The sequence below is a fragment of the Alligator sinensis genome, unplaced genomic scaffold, assembly GCF_000455745.1.
Source record: "Alligator sinensis unplaced genomic scaffold, ASM45574v1 scaffold387_1, whole genome shotgun sequence".
Taxonomy (NCBI): Eukaryota; Metazoa; Chordata; order Crocodylia; family Alligatoridae; genus Alligator; species Alligator sinensis.
The window spans coordinates 1,631,099-1,647,100 of record NW_005842196.1 but is presented as its reverse complement, the minus strand read 5'-3'; the positions used below and the strand labels follow the sequence as shown (position 1 = coordinate 1,647,100).

General features: G+C 51.3%; 2 protein-coding genes across 6 annotated transcripts; both read left to right on the top strand.

Moving 5' to 3' along the window:
• Window positions 1-38: 38 nt before the first annotated feature.
• On the top strand, window positions 39-8,835 carry TAF7L (TATA-box binding protein associated factor 7 like). Of its 4 annotated transcripts, none has more exons than XM_025207456.1 (12): window positions 39-50; window positions 601-674; window positions 1,466-1,544; window positions 2,404-2,537; window positions 2,675-2,801; window positions 3,065-3,123; window positions 5,587-5,659; window positions 6,162-6,278; window positions 6,761-6,949; window positions 7,132-7,244; window positions 7,632-7,691; window positions 8,108-8,835. In XM_025207456.1, exons 2-12 carry the CDS (start codon window positions 609-611, stop codon window positions 8,150-8,152), a joined length of 1,062 nt encoding a protein of 353 aa, XP_025063241.1. In that variant the 5' UTR covers window positions 39-50; window positions 601-608; the 3' UTR covers window positions 8,153-8,835. The 4 variants fall into 4 exon arrangements, with proteins under 4 accessions (XP_025063241.1, XP_025063242.1, XP_025063243.1 ...); XM_025207457.1 differs by having other exon boundaries at window positions 47-55; XM_025207458.1 differs by lacking the exon at window positions 39-50 and adding an exon at window positions 59-74.
• Window positions 8,836-9,584: 749 nt separating this feature from the next.
• Window positions 9,585-15,839, top strand: LOC102383295 (spore wall protein 2-like). 2 transcript variants are annotated; one of them, XM_025207455.1, is made up of 6 exons: window positions 9,585-9,681; window positions 9,900-10,735; window positions 11,522-11,710; window positions 11,951-12,127; window positions 12,726-12,867; window positions 13,863-15,839. In XM_025207455.1, exons 2-6 carry the CDS (start codon window positions 10,634-10,636, stop codon window positions 15,314-15,316), a joined length of 2,064 nt encoding a protein of 687 aa, XP_025063240.1. In that variant the 5' UTR covers window positions 9,585-9,681; window positions 9,900-10,633; the 3' UTR covers window positions 15,317-15,839. The 2 variants fall into 2 exon arrangements, with proteins under 2 accessions (XP_025063240.1, XP_014376737.1); XM_014521251.2 differs by having other exon boundaries at window positions 9,586-9,681; window positions 10,556-10,735.
• The last annotated feature ends 163 nt before the right edge of the window (window positions 15,840-16,002 follow it).

The following is a 16,002-nucleotide window of genomic DNA, read 5'->3' as shown; positions in this document are numbered from 1 at the left end:
CCATGTGGGCCCGCCCCCCTCGGCCTGATCCCGGCCCGCTTCCGTTTCCGGTGGGGTAGTTATTCCGACCTGTTGTTAGGAACCGAACCGCCGAGGGTGGCGGGAGGGGGGGCCAGGGACAGGGGGAGCAAGGGCCTGAGCCCAGCCCGGATCCTGAGAGCCCCCCATGTGGGCCCGCCCCCCTCGGCCTGATCCCGGCCCGCTTCCGTTTCCGGTGGGGTAGTTATTCCGACCTGTTGTTAGGAACCGAACCGCCGAGGGTGGCGGGAGGGGGGGCCAGGGACAGGGGGAGCAAGGGCCTGAGCCCAGCCCGGATCCTGAGAGCCCCGACCCGCCCCAGGCGCTGCTGTGGGGCTCGTTTCTGAGCTCCGGCCGCCCACTCCTGCTGCCCGCGCGGGCCCTGCTGCTCAAACCTGGGGGGCTAACTAGGTTCTGGGAAGAACGGGCCCTTCGCTCAGAAACGCCCTTCCCAGCAGCGTCTGTTACCCGCTGCCTCCGTGCAGCCAGGGGGTTCTTGGGGACTTACATTGCCCCAGGGAGGTGGGAGCTGAGCAACCCTCGGGGTGCACCTCAGTCTCATTGCTTTTTTCTGAACTCAAGAACAAAAGATGAGCAAGAGCAAGGACGATGCTCCCCATGAGCTGGAGAGCCAGTTTGTCCTGCGCCTGCCTCCGGTAAGAGATGCACAGGCTAGTGTGCTAAGTTAAAGAGGCCATGGTGGGAGAGGTCCCATGTGAGGCTGGCACCAAGCTCCTGAGAGCCCAGCTCAGCCCCAGTTTGCTGGAGTTTGGTGGGTGGAAAGTGCAGTTTGTGGGAAACGAGTTTCAGGAGATTGAAACTGATGAGAATTCTGCAGACTGGGGCAGAGGGAGAGTGAATCCTCTGTATCATGTATCCCCTATACCTGGTGCTTCTGCAAGATGTATTTTGGTGCTCTGCTACTTAGATCTTGTGGAATAAATGCCCTACAAAGCATGCATAAGTGCTGGGTCACTGCTGACCAATCCTGTCAGTCCCTCTTGGTGCAAATAATCTTGTTCAATAAATGCCTTGTTTGGGGGGTGCAGGGGAAGCCTCTCAAAAGAGCTCACAGATGCATCCCCTTTGACTGTAACCTGAATCCTTATAGGTACAGCTCTTTAACTTTGCCTTGAGCTGTGATCCTGAGAAGGGCATCTCATGTTCCATGAAAGTCTGTTGCTTGGCTGCCTCATCCATGAAATGATGATCTGGTTTACCCCATCTGGTTTCTGTTTTCCAAGGGACTGTGTACCATTTTCAAAGTGTGTTAACTTATGGGCTTTGATGTGCTCTGGGAGCAATGCTGTTACCATTTATAGTGTGGCCTCTTGGTTGGGTTTCTGTATTAGGTTTCAGCCTGGTTTAAAGGTGGGCATATTTGACAGCAGCTATGTTTCCCAGAGGGCATACACAGGTCTTGTCATGTCTCACTCATCTCTCTCAGGAATATGCCTCTACTGTGCGGAGGGCGGTTCAGTCTGGCAGCGTCAACCTCAAAGACAGACTCACCATTGAGTTACATCGTGAGTATGCAAGATGAGCTCCTCTAAGGAAGGAGCAGGAGTACTGGAGGCCTCAGAAGAAGGGGACTTAATGTGCAGAGTACAAAGGAAGAAGAGCCTTCAGGGTTTTGCTTATCACACAGGCAAAATGTTAGGGAGGGAGCACTCAGCTGTGCTGCTCTGTAGAATGGCCTTCCCAGCAGACTTCTGGTGAAGGTGTCTAGTCTCTAAGCAGGAAACTCAGACCTCCCCTTGGGAGCCCTGAAGGCAAAGCTGTATCTTACAGCATGTTAGACAGCTCGAGGCTCCATAGTGCAAGTAGCACAGGATAGATCTGGAACCAGCAGCAGTATGACTCTAGCACAGCACTGTGCCTCGGCTAACCAACACAAGCTTCTGTGCACTCCAGGAAACTTAACTTCCTGTCTGCCGTGTATACTGTTTCCCAGAGACACTGACATGGATATATGTGATCCTAAAGAGAAAATGGTGTTGGTTCAGGGTATGCATGATCGCATGGGTAAAGCTGATCTAAGGAGCAAGGTCTTGGCCTTTGATCCTGGAGGCTATACTGATATATTTTTTCACCATCACTGTATCAGCAAATTCCCAGATCTGCTGTGGAGAAACCAAAGGCAGAGAGAGCTCTAATTGGAGGATGTAACCCACAGCTATTTCTCTGCTTCAAGGTTAGGCCATGTCTTCTCATCTTGTTGCAAAGGATGTCTTAAATTTAACAAGAAAACCCAACAGTTTGTTGCACCTCCAGTTTGCAAGAAAGTTTTAGGAGTTTCTAAGCAGTGGCCCAAGGACAGAGCATGCAGTCTGCCCATCCAGCAGGGCTGCCCACACCATTCGTTTGTCCCTTGGCTTTTTGCAGCAGATGGACGTCATGGGATCGTCCGTGTGGACCGTGTCCCTCTGGCTGCCAAATTGGTAGACCTGCCCTGCATCATTGAGAGCTTAAAAACCATTGATAAGAAAACATTCTACAAGACAGCAGACATTTGTCAGGTATGTATGGCCAGTGCTTCTTGCAGCTCTCCTGTCCTCTTTGCTCACTCCCTCCTTTTGGATTCACCAGTACCACGTGGCATCAACCCTACGATTTCACCTTACAGTAAACTTATTTGTGTTTCGGGGGACTCTAGATGCTTGTGTGCACTGTGGATGGTGATCTCTACCCTCCTCTGGAAGAGCCAACTGTGAGTACTGACCCCAAGGCAAACAAAAAAAAGGACAAGGACAGAGAGAAGAAATTCATCTGGAACCATGGCAGTGAGTAGAGGAGCTGCAACTTTATCCTATCTCAGCCTACTCCCAGGCTCATACTGGCCCTCCTGCCCACCCTTAGTAGTACAGGCAGAATCTGCCATGCCTTCTTACTCCTCTGGACAGGTGAGAAGCATTTCCTCATCTCATTTCTGAGAGAGCTGCTGCATCACTAAGACCCAGTCCATTCAGACTTACTGAATTTGCCATGCATGTGACCTTTCCCCTTGGTGTCCACTAGCATACATGAGCTGTTTCCTTTATTCCAGTTACTCTTCCACTGAAGAATGTAAGAAAGAGACGATTCAGGAAGACAGCCAAGAAAAAGGTGAGCTGTGTCGTCCATTGCAGTGCCATGTAGGTGCCAGCAACCATGCCCGGGAAAGGGAGAATCACTCAGTGCTGGGTCACTAGTTTAGGACAGAGCTTTCCAGATTCTAAGTGGCAGGAGGCCACATACCCTAGAGTTGTACCAGTGCAAGCTGTAGGCCTCCAGACTGCATTGCTGCATCCTCTCAACACCCCCACCCCTGTCCCCCGCCCGCACTGCACACACAACATGCCCCAAAACATGCATCTCTTTGCACTGCACATATGGGTAGCGCTCGCATCTGCTGCTGCGCTGCAGGCTGTCCCAGTGCCAGGGGCTGCACCACCCCTGCTCCTCGGGGGGGGGGAAAGCAAGAAACAAAAGCTGAAGGAGAAGCAGGAGCCTAGAGCCTCTGGCTGCAGCAGCAGCCGGAGCAATAGAAGCAGCAGCAGCTGGGTAGCAGCCCAGGAGCTGCATGTTATCACCAGTTGGATGGCCCTGGCTTAGGAATTGGTTTTAGTTACAAATCCCTAAAATATGGGGCCAACTCAGGGGTAGGCAAAATATGGCCTGTGGGCCAGATTCAAACTGTGGCAGGTCCCTTGGCCCTGCCGAGCCCAGGTGTAGGCAGCAGCCTGGGCTATGGCACATGCAGATAATCCCACTGCCCCAGGTGCACAGCAGGCCTGGGATAGCACAGCAGCTAAATTCACTTCCCTGCAGTCTTTGCCATTGTTGCTGAACCCTGTTCCTTCCACCCCACACCCACTTCCGGGGCGTTGGAGGGAGCGGGTGGGCAGGGTCTCCAAAGAGACCAGCCTGGGACCCACATGGGCAGGGCATGTTCAGCTAAGCAGATGGACTAAGGCTGCAGGTGAGTGGGGAGTGGCTTCTGGGAGCAGTATGGGTGGCCTGGGCCAGGGCTGGAATCAGGGAGCTGTAACAGCATGGGGCTGGGGCCTGGAAAAGAGCTGCGATTTGCTCCCATGCACCCTTGCCCGTGGAACTGGCAAATGGGGTAGAGCCACTTGGGGAGTTTTGGCGTGCTGTGGCCAGGGTTTGGGGGGAAGGAGTGCTGACCTGGCCCACAACAGCTCACCAAAACTTCCTAAGTAGCTTTCCAGCCCAAATAATTGCCCACCTCTGGGCTAACCAATTCTCTTCCACACCTCACTGGGCAGAAATCGGGGGGAAGAGAGCTGAGATGTTCTAAGGCTTCCTTGGCAAGAAGTCTGAAAGGAGTTCCTGGAGTAGGGGGAAATCCCATCGTGCAGAGGGGAATGGACTCTGGCTCTCTGTCCTGCGTTTCCTGCACAATGTCTCCTCCTTTTGTTTTACATGGAAATAGTCACATGGAGATGAAGAGTTCACTTGCTTTTGCCCTCTTCCACCTGAAATCCTAGTTCCTTGTGTATGCATTATTTCCACAGCTACATGCTGTGGTGCAGCATACAGGAGACTGACTTCTGATAGGGACCTGGGAGAAATTGAACCGTCAAGGTTGTAACTTTATGCAAATGCTCTTATTAATAAAGGTCTGTGGAGCAAAAAAAGAGCTCTGCAAAGTGGCTGATGATTGTATCACTAGGCTGGATGGATTCGTTTTTCTGCTTTGCATTTCTTCTCTCGGACACATGATGGAGCAATGTTACATTTTGATGTTAGGGAAAACCAGTCTCTCAGAACCCCTGGTCTCACAGAACGTTCTCGCTTTCCTGTAGGAAAAAGCCTAGTGATGCACTAGGGCTCGTGGACAGAGGTGGTATCTTTTATTAGACCAACAAGATTTTTGCAAAAAAATTCTTTAATTGCAAGCTTTCAGGCACAAACACCTTTTGTCAGGAATCTGAGAAAAGATTGTAAAAGTTCTCCTGGGTAGAAATTAAAGTTCATATTTCATAGGATTTCACAGAGGGGTCAACAGATAGAAAAACCCTCTGGCTAATTTAATAATAAAAAGTGAAACCTTGTATGATTGTTTAGTTCACTTTAGAACTGAGAACAAAATGGAGGGGCCTCTCATGGACACCCTGGCCACAGCATGCCAAAAATCCCTAAGTGGCTGTACCCCATTTGCCAGTTCCATGGGCAGGGGTGCGTGGGGAGCAAATCGCAGCTCTGTTCCAGGCCCCAGCCCCATGGAGGGGCCTTTCATAAATGCATTCAGACTCAAGCACCTGACATGCCACATAGATTGGTTTCTTAAGAGGTGCTTGGGAGTGTTCTGAGGGGAACTGAAGTCAGGCCAGTGAGGGTACTCAGCTCAACCCAGAAGCTTTGAGGAAGAGGAGAGGAAGATGGGATGCTGACCTGAGAGGCAGGTGGTAGTATCATGGGAGAGCTTGTGAGGGGCAGGAATATGCTAATTGACAAGCAAAGAATAAGATGAGGTAAAGTACTGGGAGACAGCCAGAGAGCAAGAAACCCCTGAGCCAGAGATGTCTGACAATATCTCTGCTCCATTCTCTCTCCCTTGCCCAGTACATTGAGTCTCCAGATGTGGAAAAGGAGGTGAAGCGGTTGCTGAGCACAGACGCTGAGGCTGTCAGTGTCCGTATCCTTTCTCAGGAGAAACCCTGCTGAACGTCAGCTTTTGAAGGAGGCTAGAAGGAGCTGCCAGACAGAAGTTCAGCCTGCTGCACACATGGGTAGTAAGAGCAAACAGAAGCTGAGTAGATGACAGACACTGAAGTTTAGAGTTTTACCTTTAGTCTGTTCAAAACCTGCTGCTTCTCAGCAACCTCCTCTTGGCATTTGTCACTGCACTTTGCGGGTAATGTCCATGCATTTGCAGCTGATGCTCCCGACAGTGCAATAACTTGCTGTAATATCTGCTGAGAAGAGGAAATACAAGATACTTGAATGGCCAGATTGACCAAACCTAGGTATCTGTAACAACTATGCCCAGAATTAGAGGGGCTTGTTGAAATATAGGCCGGAGTTACCTACCCCTTGTGTTGTTTTTTTAACTGGAAAAGCCCTGGATGTGGCTGCAGGGGTCTCCCCACAGGCATTACCTTTTGTTGTTATCCCTTGACTTGTGCATCTGCCCTCAGGCTGGGAGGTCATTGCTGAAGATGAGACAAAGGAAGCAGACAACCATGGTTCACTCACCAGTCTGGACATCTCCTCTCCAGGGATGTCTGGACACAAGCAAGGCCACGGCTCATCAGGTACATTGGAAGAGATCAGTGCTTAATTTAGCAAAAGCATTTACCTGTCGGGTGGCAGGGTCACCATCTGCTCTTGCACACAAGGGTGGCCTCAAACTGGAGAGCTGACTTGATTGTATGAGCAGAGCTGAACACCAAGGCTGCATTCATTGGGGTGAGAGAACTGGCACAGTCCCCTAAGTTTCTGGAGCAGATACTCATTTGCTATAACAGTATCTGTTTTATAAAAGGGGAAAAATAGATCTTCCTTGGTCTTGCATTCACCTACTTCTAGTCCATTGGACCTGGGTTAGAATTTCTTAATGAATCAAAGCAAACTTAAGGAAGATAGAAGAGTATTTAGATAAGCATTCAGTACAGAGCACTGTTCCTGAAAGCCAAGGGCATATGTGGCATCTTAGGAGAGACTTGTAGATCACTGTTGAATCCAGTGCACCTTCTTCAACTGTTTTCCTTATTTTCCTTTTGTGTCAAACCACAAGAACATGACGAACTGCGGGAGATCTTTAATGACATCAGCAGCAGCAGTGAAGATGAAGATGAGAGAGATCATCACGATGACGAAGATTTGAACATTATGGACACAGAGGAAGACTTGGAGAGGCAGTTGCAGGACAAGCTAAACGAATCCAACGGACAGCAACAGGAGAGTGAGGGAACAAACCAGATTGGTGAGTCACAGGGCAGTCTGCAGCCAGGATGGGCTGTTTCCGGTGTGCTGAACCTGGGCTTTTCCCTTAGTGAATCAGCACTGTGTCAGGGTGTGGAGGACTGCTATGTGATTCTGCTTGTGTTACAGTTCAACTGTGCTTATGGGGCTTATGGTATAAGTCCTGAGCTCTTTATGTTCTAGCCATGGGGATCCAGAAGCAGATTGATAACCTGAAAAGTAAACTCCAGGAGACTCAGGAGCGGAGAAAGCGCCAGGAAGATCTCATTATGAAAGTAGAGAACCTTGCTCTCAAGGTAAGTGCTGTCTGGTCCCTGGGGACCCTCTTTCCTATGTGAAACTTGTGTTCCTCAGGAGTCCCAGTCAGCTAAGTTGACGCTGTGCAGGCTCCGACTCTTAACAGGCATCAACCATTGTCCTGGAGAATCCAAAGGCCTTCTCTTTTGTGGAATTAAGATTCGTGTGCCTATAAGGAAGTGTGCCAACCAGCCAGCCATGTGACTCAGCTGTGACTAATGCAGAATAAGCCATAGACCTGTGCAGAAGATAAAGGGTCTTGGGACCCAGGCTGCACTCTGCTCCCCATACAGCCTGTCAGATAGCCAATGGGAACAAAACAACACTGCGCAAAGTGGTCCTTGGCGAGAGCTTTAGCAATCATATTCTGGTTTGTCACTTTCCAGACCCGTCTCCAGGCTGTGTTGGATGAGTTCAAACAGCAGGAAGAACGAGAAAAGCAGCAGGTAAGAAGACCTCTCTTATTGACCCTTTTGCATCCTTGTAGAAGAAAGTGACATGTGCCATGCTATGGGATAACACTGAGCCATACTTGCTCAGCAGAAAGTGACAAGTTACCTGCTTTTCTAAGAATTTCACTGAAAGCACTCCAAGTCCTGCACTGTGCCACTTCAGGCTCTGATCTCACCAGAAGCAATGAGTGAAGCCAGGTTATATTTGATCAGGAATGACTGAGAGACCTCAGTTATCTGTAGGTGCCTTGAAAGACCAGTAGTTTGGTGATGCAGTTGTCTGGGAAGTGCTGTACAGCTATGAGAATGTTGTTAGCCTTTTAGTCTGAGGAGGGAACATGCAAGGACTTCCAGCAGTGTAATATCCCTGTAATAGCTTGTGCCTTTCTCTCCCAACCCTCTCTCCACAGCTGGCCACTCTGCAGGAACAGCTTGAATCCTTGATGGAGAAATGAGGGCAGGAGCTCCCTGTACCTCTGGGCAAGCAGTGTGCTGAGCCAGAAGCTTCACCCATGAGTTTAGGAGTCACCCTTGGTGCCAAAGCCCTCAAGTTACTGGCTTGACCTTGCCAGACTTTGTTGATAAGCGACTCTTGCTCATTCTCCTGGAACAGTGTTTCTAGAGCTCCTGTCTCATTCTGGATAATGCAGCCAGCCCCCTAATGCTGAGTAAAGGAATTGACCTGGGGTTTGTTCCTTTACAACAGATATTCCTGGTAGTTTAGCTGTACTGACAAGGGCTTTCAAGAAAGTATTGTCTCATCCATTTTTTTTTCTAATTGGAAGCTGTTGAAAACTCTGAAGCATTTTGTCAGAGGGTCTCTGCTCCCTGATATTGCTCTGGGTCTTGTCATCTATTGTTTCCAGAATCCTTTGGGAAGCTGCTGAGAGGGTGGCTGTGCCAGCCAAGCAATGGGCATGGACTTCCCAGCATTGTGTATGCCTGTAAGGACAGCCCAGACAGCTCGCTACAGAGTGGCTACCCTACCCTTGCCCTGAAAACCAGTGTTACCTGAGAAGTTTGCAGATGGGTTTAGTCTTTAGTGGGCTTTAGAAGTGGAGCTGTTCTGCTGGCATCTCGTTCCTGTGCTGGGGGAGTGCTGACTTTAAGAAAAACAACCAATAAAGCATGTTTCCAACTTGGTGTGCCCCTTAATTCTCTTGTCTCCAGAGCTGTGCTATGGCTGGCAAGCTCCCAGTGTCATCTGGAGCTGGCCTGTACATATTGTTCTCTGACAGTGCTCTGATGCCACTGCAGCATGGCCAGACTCATAATGCTGAGATTGCTCTTGCTTGGTTGGGGATGGAGAAGGAGACTGGCTAGAGAGGGAAAGCTCTGCATGGAAGAGCACATGGAAGCTGCTAGACAATTAATGGGGAAAGGAGGGGGCAAGAACTGCAGAAAGAATGGAACCGTCTCTAATCCTGGCAGATCAGGGAGGCAAATCTGAGATTAACCTAGCAGGGTGGGAAGAGGATTAGAAAGGCAGCTCCCATCTGCAGCTGTCAGAATGCATCAGATGGTATTTGGGGACAAGAGGAGGGTGTGGCATGGGCTTTTCTGTACTGTAGAAAAGGCAGCAGTGAGGCAAAGATAGATGGGAAAGGAAGGATAACAGGTAACAGCCCCCACCATTCAGGGGGGAGGCTTACTGCATATAAAGACTTATGGTCCTGAAGAGCAGAAGAACTTGGGACTCAGGGCAATGCTGCAGCCTTGAGCCAGCTAGGAGGTATTGAAGGCTGCTGAGATGAGAACGGGCGGGGGGTAGGGAGCAAAACAGCTCCTGTAGGCAGGAGATGAAGGCACTGTGAGGAGAGCTGTAGAGAGATAGCACAGAACTGTGTGTCCAGTTCACTTCTTCAGGGGAAGACCTGCCTGCCTGATCATGGATGCAATGTACCTGCTTAACGTGCCTGGTGTCAAGAAGAAGATTTTGCATGGAGGCTGTGGGCAGCTGCCAACATTCCAAGATGGGAGCAAGGTAACCACGCTCGAGGGGCGTCTCTGCTAGCTAAGCGGTGCCAGAGCCGGGCAGGGATGTCCCTACCCCTACAGCAGTGGGCAGTGGGAATCCCTAGCAGCCCCTCCCTACTGCTCCTGCTTTGAGTGGTGACCTAAGGTGCTTACTACTACAATCTACCTGCTCCAGGGCCTCCTTTAAAAGTGCACCTCATTAAATCAGAAACAAACCCAACACAGGTGAATTCTTCCAGCCATTCAAGATGGAATTAGAGGTGTTTACCAGGCAGCAGGTCTCTCACACTACTTTCTCCACCTGAGCTCTGGTATTCCAGCTGTATTCTATCTGCCTCCATCATCAACAGCTGCAAGAGGCCAAGCAGTTGGGATTCAGCTGACAGTTTTGTTGCTATAATTCATCTTGGTCTGGAGCTCCATGAATTCACCACTGCAAACAGAGGGCATAAATGTGTTTGGCAGTGACATCACCCACCCAAGTACTGTACACAGGGGGCTGACAATGGGTATAATAGTGCCACTTTACTGCTTTCCAGCAGTGGGACTGGAGGAGTTACTTGCCTATTAGCTTTCAGCATCCCTGCTGGGAAGCTTGCACCAGACAGACGCTGACAGGGTACTGCTGTGGGAGCTCACGCTACTAGTCTAATTTGTGTTGGGCTAAAGGGGGCAGCCACAGATGGCAGCTGGGCACGGAACAAACAAGTTAGCATGGGGAGCGTATATAGAGGGGCATGGTGAGAGAATTTATGCTGATCTGGATGCTTGTGAGCCTGTCTCCTTGAGAGCTGGGTGGGTTCAGGGTGGGAGAGGGGAGGAAGGAACTACCTCAGTGCCCTGGGCCTGACCCACTCTGCCCTGATCTCTCCCTGAGGCAGATCACGTTCCACTTCCAGACGCTGAAAGATGACTTTGAGCGCACGGTGATTGACGACAGCCGAGACTCTGGTATCCCCATGGAGATCATCGTGGGGAAGATGTTTAAGATGGAGGTGTGGGAGACCCTGCTGACCTCCATGCGCATCAGAGAGGTGGCAGAGTTCTGGTGTGATGCTGTTGTGAGTGATGCACCCAGGCTTCAATTCCTGAGACCCACTGCCCATGCCAAAATTCATACGTGTGCATAGCACTGTGCTCCCTGACACAGACACACGCACACAAGCCCCATGATCCACACAGCTCTGTGCAGCCTGTATGTAGGCAGGTGCACATCCACCTCCCTTGGGTTGAGGGCCTGCTTGTTCCCAACAACCAGCTTTTCACCAAGCAGTGATAGTTAACCTGGGGACTTTAGGTGAGGAGCCCAGGTTAAGACTGCTCAAGCCTAGCAGTCCACCAGGCTGGTATGGTCCAAGTGCACCAGTTCCTACTGCCAAAGGCACACAAGGAAGTGATGTGGTCAGTACCATGTCTGCTTGCCCTCGACCCCTGAGAGTCCAAATGACCAAGTACCCACTGACAGCTGGATCATCTGGGAGAAACTTCCAAAGTGAGGCTTCAGGTCACCCCTGGATATGTATAGATACATCATACTTGCTCTGCTAATGCACCTGGCCCCCTCAGGGATCATAACATAGGGCACAGTGGAGGCTACAGTTCAGCAGACTAGGAATTAGCTTGGAGAGGAAGGAATCTCCACAGCCACTTTCATAGCACCCCCATGCCTGTGCTAGACTCCAGACCCCAGCCACAGATTGTGCCTCTCCCACTTGGCCAGCTGAGCAGGGCTTCCCCTTAAGCTCCCCAACTAAGAGCACCAGGCATACCCTGGTCATGACCTCCCTGCGGCTGCAGCAAGGAGAGCAAGTTTTGTATATGTACCTGAACAGAGGCTTCTTCTTCAGCACACAGGCATGTATGCCTTGGTCTCCAAGGGCATGAGGAGAATTGCAGAGGGCAAGGACCCCTTAGAGGGACAAAGGCACCGCTGTGGGATGGGGAACATGTTTGACTACCACAGCACAGGCTATGAGGACCTGGATGAACTACAGAGGACACCGCAGCCCCTCATCTTCATCATGGAGCTTTTCAAAGTGAGGCTGGGAGGGGAGAGGTGGCTGGGGGGTGAGGGGGAAGGAGGGTAAAAGGTGCTGAGGGCAGTGATGGGGTGAAGCACAGCTCCTCATCCATGCCGTAGTGCTCAAAATGGCCCATGCAGGTAGCTTCTCTGGGGCTGAGGGGGAGAGGGGCAGGGAAGGGCAGGCAACAGTGCTCATAAGGAGACTTGAGCACTCAGGGTGAGTGCATGCAGGGTTATCTCTCCCCCTCCCCAGGTAGACGATCCCTCTGCCTACAAGCGAGACACATGGGCCATGAGCAAAGAGGAGAAGCTGGCAGCAGTGCCTGTGTTGCATAGCGAGGGCAACCGGCTCGTCCTGCACAAGAAGTACCGCGAGGCAGCTGAGAAGTACCAGGAAGCTGTTATCTGCCTCCGGAACCTCCAAGCCAAGGTGAGCACCCACAGGGTGACCAACACCTACAGGGGGTGTAGCCCAGACAAGCCTGTAACACTTCCCTCCTCAGTTCCTCAACTGTGCTACCGCCACCTGCACGGGTCATGCCTGTGGTGCAGAGCTGTGGTACCTACCAGCTTGCCTGTACCTGCAGGATGTCCTCCGCAGGACAGGGGAGCTAAGCAGTTCTTCTAAGCCAGAAAGATCTTAGTCAGCCATTGCTTTACACACTGTGGTTGCTCCCTGAGTCTGGTACTTCTAGGCCTGTTTTAGGTCTTCCCTGGTACAAAATCCCTTAAATAAATTAAAATAAGCAAATTGAAAGGGTGAGGTGGGTGATCAGGGCTCACTGTGAGCACTCCAGACTGGCCATTGAACCAGAGAGGTGCCTGAAGAGCATGCAAGTGGTAGGGTGTGGCTAGCAGAGGGTGTACTCAGGGCGTCTCGCCCCATAGGAGCCAGTGGACTCCACTTACCAAACTTGTCTGTTCACCTGCCTTGGAACATTGCTAGGATGCTCCCCAGCTATGTATGACACCTGCCTTGGAGAGTAGGTGTCATACCTTGACCTCCATGTTGCTGGCTTTGTGAGCAGGAGAAGCCCTGGGAGGAGGACTGGCTGAAGCTGCAGAATCTCATGACACCCCTCATGCTGAATTATTGCCAGTGCCAGCTGGAGCTGGGCGAGTACTATGAGGTCTTGGAGCACACTACCGAGATCCTTCAGAAAAGCCATGGTAAGGACACTAGAGCAGGCCTTTCCACCTGCCTCCCAGACTCTAATCCCTTCAGTCCTGGCAAGAAGTGGCCTCGGTCCTGCTTCTAATCCCCAGGACCTAATTTTCTTTAACTGCTGCCTCAGATGCTACCTCCTACTCTGCCTCTTTCACTTAGGAAACTTAGCATCCTGTGTTGAGCTTCTCCTGCCCACAAATTGCACTGCCTATGTGAGGTTTGGCCATAGAATTTAGTTGCAGCTGAAACTCCTCTTGATGAGGGCAGTGGCAGAGCCAGCAATATAAGCTAACCTTCTACTGCAGAGCATCAGAGCTGTTCCCAGGCTGGGAAGGAGCTTGCACTCTGGCTGACAGATGGGGTAGGTCTCTCATCCACCAGTTTTCCCCTCTGAGAACTCTAGGTTGCAGCAAAAGGGAAACACTTTACACCAGGCATGATTTAGACTGTGGAACTCATCACCAGACAGAAGCTCAAAGCTTAGGAGGATTTTAGAAATTTGATATGGGCTGTGAGAATATCTCATGCTTGGATATAAAGCCTTCATGGTCCAGTGCATGAATAACCCCCCCTGATTGATAGGGGCTCCTAAGAAGCTTCCCCACTCAGCAGGCCATGCTATAATTGTCCATGCTGCAGTTTCATGCACTTTCCTGTGAAGTGGCTACTACTGGCCAAAGCTAAAATACTGGACCAGATGGAGCAGCTCCGGTTGATCTGCTTTTGCAGACTGGACTCCTTTTGGGTGTCAGGGGACAAGATGAGAGTAAAACTGTGGAGCAAGTGTGGGCTCCCATACCCTGCTGCTCTTGCTAGAGGAGTAAGCAGAGACTAAGTCTGCTCTTGCTTATCCACTTGGAAGGCTCAGAAGGGCTGTTGGGCTCCAGTGGGAGACCTGTATGGCCATCTTCTGTGGGCAGAGCTGCTGGATATGGGGCAGAGCCTGGGACAGGTGAACAGGTTGAGAGCTCACCTCAGTTTTTCTCCACTCTTATAGAAAACGCAAAGGCCTATTTCAAGCGTGCAAAGGCCCACGCTGCTGTCTGGAATGAAAAGGAGGCACGAAATGACTTCTTGCAGGCGGCTCAGCTGGATCCATCAATGGCAGCAGCTGCAAAAAAAGAGATGAAGATCTTGGGGGAAAGGATGAGGAAAAAACATGTTGAAGATCGCAAGAGATACCAGGGGCTCTTTCAGCAGCCTCAGCCTGAGGGAGCAGCAACAGGGGAGGAGCAGCAGGCAGGAGGTGGCTATGCTACAGCTGGTAATGAGGAGGGAGGCGGAGGTTGGGAAAAGTCAGAGACAGGATTGGGAACAGAGTGCTTCAGAGCAGAGAGGAAAGAAGCTGACCAAGAGAATTTCAGGGAAGAGCTGAGGATAGAAGCAGCAAGACTTAAAGAGAATAAGCAGAGGGAAGGACCCGGTCAGGTGAGTTCTAGGGCAGAGATAATGGAGGAAGAGGAGGAACATGGAGAGAACAGACAGAGGGAAGAACCACACCAGGGGAATTCTGGGACTGCAGAAGTCCCTGGCCAGACCAGACAAAGGAAAGAACCAGACCAAGGGAACTCTAAGGTCCCAGATGAAACCAAAGATAGGGAAAAACAGGAGCAGGAGAATTCTGTGCCAGAGGCAAGGATGGAAGAGGAAGGACATGGGGAGAGCTGGCAGAAGGAAGAAACAGAAAAGAGGAATACAGGGCTGGGAGACTCAGTGCCTGGGGAAGAGAACACCAAGATTCAAGAATTGGAGCAGGGCAAGTCAGGGGCAGGAAAGGTGGGACTTGGGGAGGGGAACTTAGAAGGAAAGAAGAAAGTCCAAGGCCACGGAAGCTTCAAAGCTGAGAGGGGAACTGAAGAGGCAGAACTTGGGGAAAAAAGCACTCCAAAGAAAGACCCAGACCTAGGCAGCAGTGGGGCAGGGGAGACAGGACATGGAGAAGGGACTGCAGAAACATGGATGGAAGAACCAGACCAGAGGAACTGTGGTGAAGAGAGTAGGACAAGAGAAGAGGAGCTCAAAGAAGAGAGCACAAGAGGGGAAGAACCAGGGCAAGGCAGTTCTGGGGCAGAGACAGGCCTTGAGGAAGGATCAGACCAAGGGAATTTTGGGGACAGTGGAAGTGTGGGAGATACAGGTGATGGAGAAGAAAACATAGCTGAGAAGGAAGAGCAGACAGAAGAAACAAAGCAAGGGAGCTGCAGCAAAGGCAGAGCAGGGGAAGGCCAAAGGAAGTGTAGGACAGAGGGGAAGGCTGCAGAGCCAAGCCCTGGAAAAGGGGGCTCTGGTGAGGGGCCTGTGGCAGAAAGCCAAGGAGGGAGCCCAGAGGTGGATGGAGAATGGGAAGGGGGAGCTGAAGGGCACTGCTGCTCCAACACAGCAGAGCAGAGCTTAGAGGAGAGGACAGGGCAGGGGAGAAAGCATGGCAGGAAACCTCAAGAAGACTGCTGAGAAATATCAGACACTTCCTGGCCAACAAACTGGAATGAGGCCAGCACTGAAGGTGCATGCTGCTCGTCAAGTGGGGGAAGATGGGTGGGTGAAGCCTCCCTCACCCTATGCTGGACAGAGTGAGCAGGAGATGGGTATACCAGGATGGGCTGCATCATTTGGAGCTCCTCTGTCCTGAAAGAGCCTCTGGCCCCCTAAGGCTGAGCTTCCTGAAAGATGACTGAGCTCTTTGGTGCCTGCCAGGTCTGTGGGGTACATGGTGCTTCCCTTCCTGTCAGGGCTTCACTGCCTGATGAGATCTGAAGAATCACCACAGCCAGGGTGGCAGGAGCCAGTGCTATCGATGTCATCCCCTTCTCTCTACCTTCAGAGTATGACAGATGCCTCCTGTTCCCCAGTCTCTGTACTCGCGGCCTAAGCCAGGCCCCCTTGCCCCATGCTGAGTCGTCAGTGCTGGCTCCTCTGAAAGTCTTCCTCATGTCTCTGCTGTTGAGTTTGTTCCCTGAGAAATAAAGCGCTTTTCTGGCAAGGCTCTGGCTGAACTCTTTCCTGGATGTTGCCAGCATCTTTGAGGCAGCAGTCACAATGCTCTGTCCTACACTTCCTTTGGCTTCCCCTGCTCTGCCTTTGCTGCAGAGCAAAGCATATGTTCACAGGCTGGTCCTGCAGGCCGAGTGCTTGTGTCA

Bases quoted from the DNA above. Each gene is read 5' to 3' on its own strand.
- LOC102383295 (XM_014521251.2), top strand. From the start codon at position 9,586: ATGGATGCAATGTACCTGCTTAACGTGCCTGGTGTCAAGAAGAAGATT. The intron at 11,711-11,950 runs GTGAGGCTGGGA...CCCCCTCCCCAG, and splicing joins TCATCATGGAGCTTTTCAAA to GTAGACGATCCCTCTGCCTA. The intron at 12,868-13,862 runs GTAAGGACACTA...CCACTCTTATAG, and splicing joins GATCCTTCAGAAAAGCCATG to AAAACGCAAAGGCCTATTTC.
- TAF7L (XM_025207456.1), top strand. From the start codon at position 609: ATGAGCAAGAGCAAGGACGATGCTCCCCATGAGCTGGAGAGCCAGTTT. The intron at 1,545-2,403 runs GTGAGTATGCAA...GGCTTTTTGCAG, and splicing joins ACTCACCATTGAGTTACATC to CAGATGGACGTCATGGGATC. The intron at 6,279-6,760 runs GTACATTGGAAG...TCAAACCACAAG, and splicing joins GCAAGGCCACGGCTCATCAG to AACATGACGAACTGCGGGAG.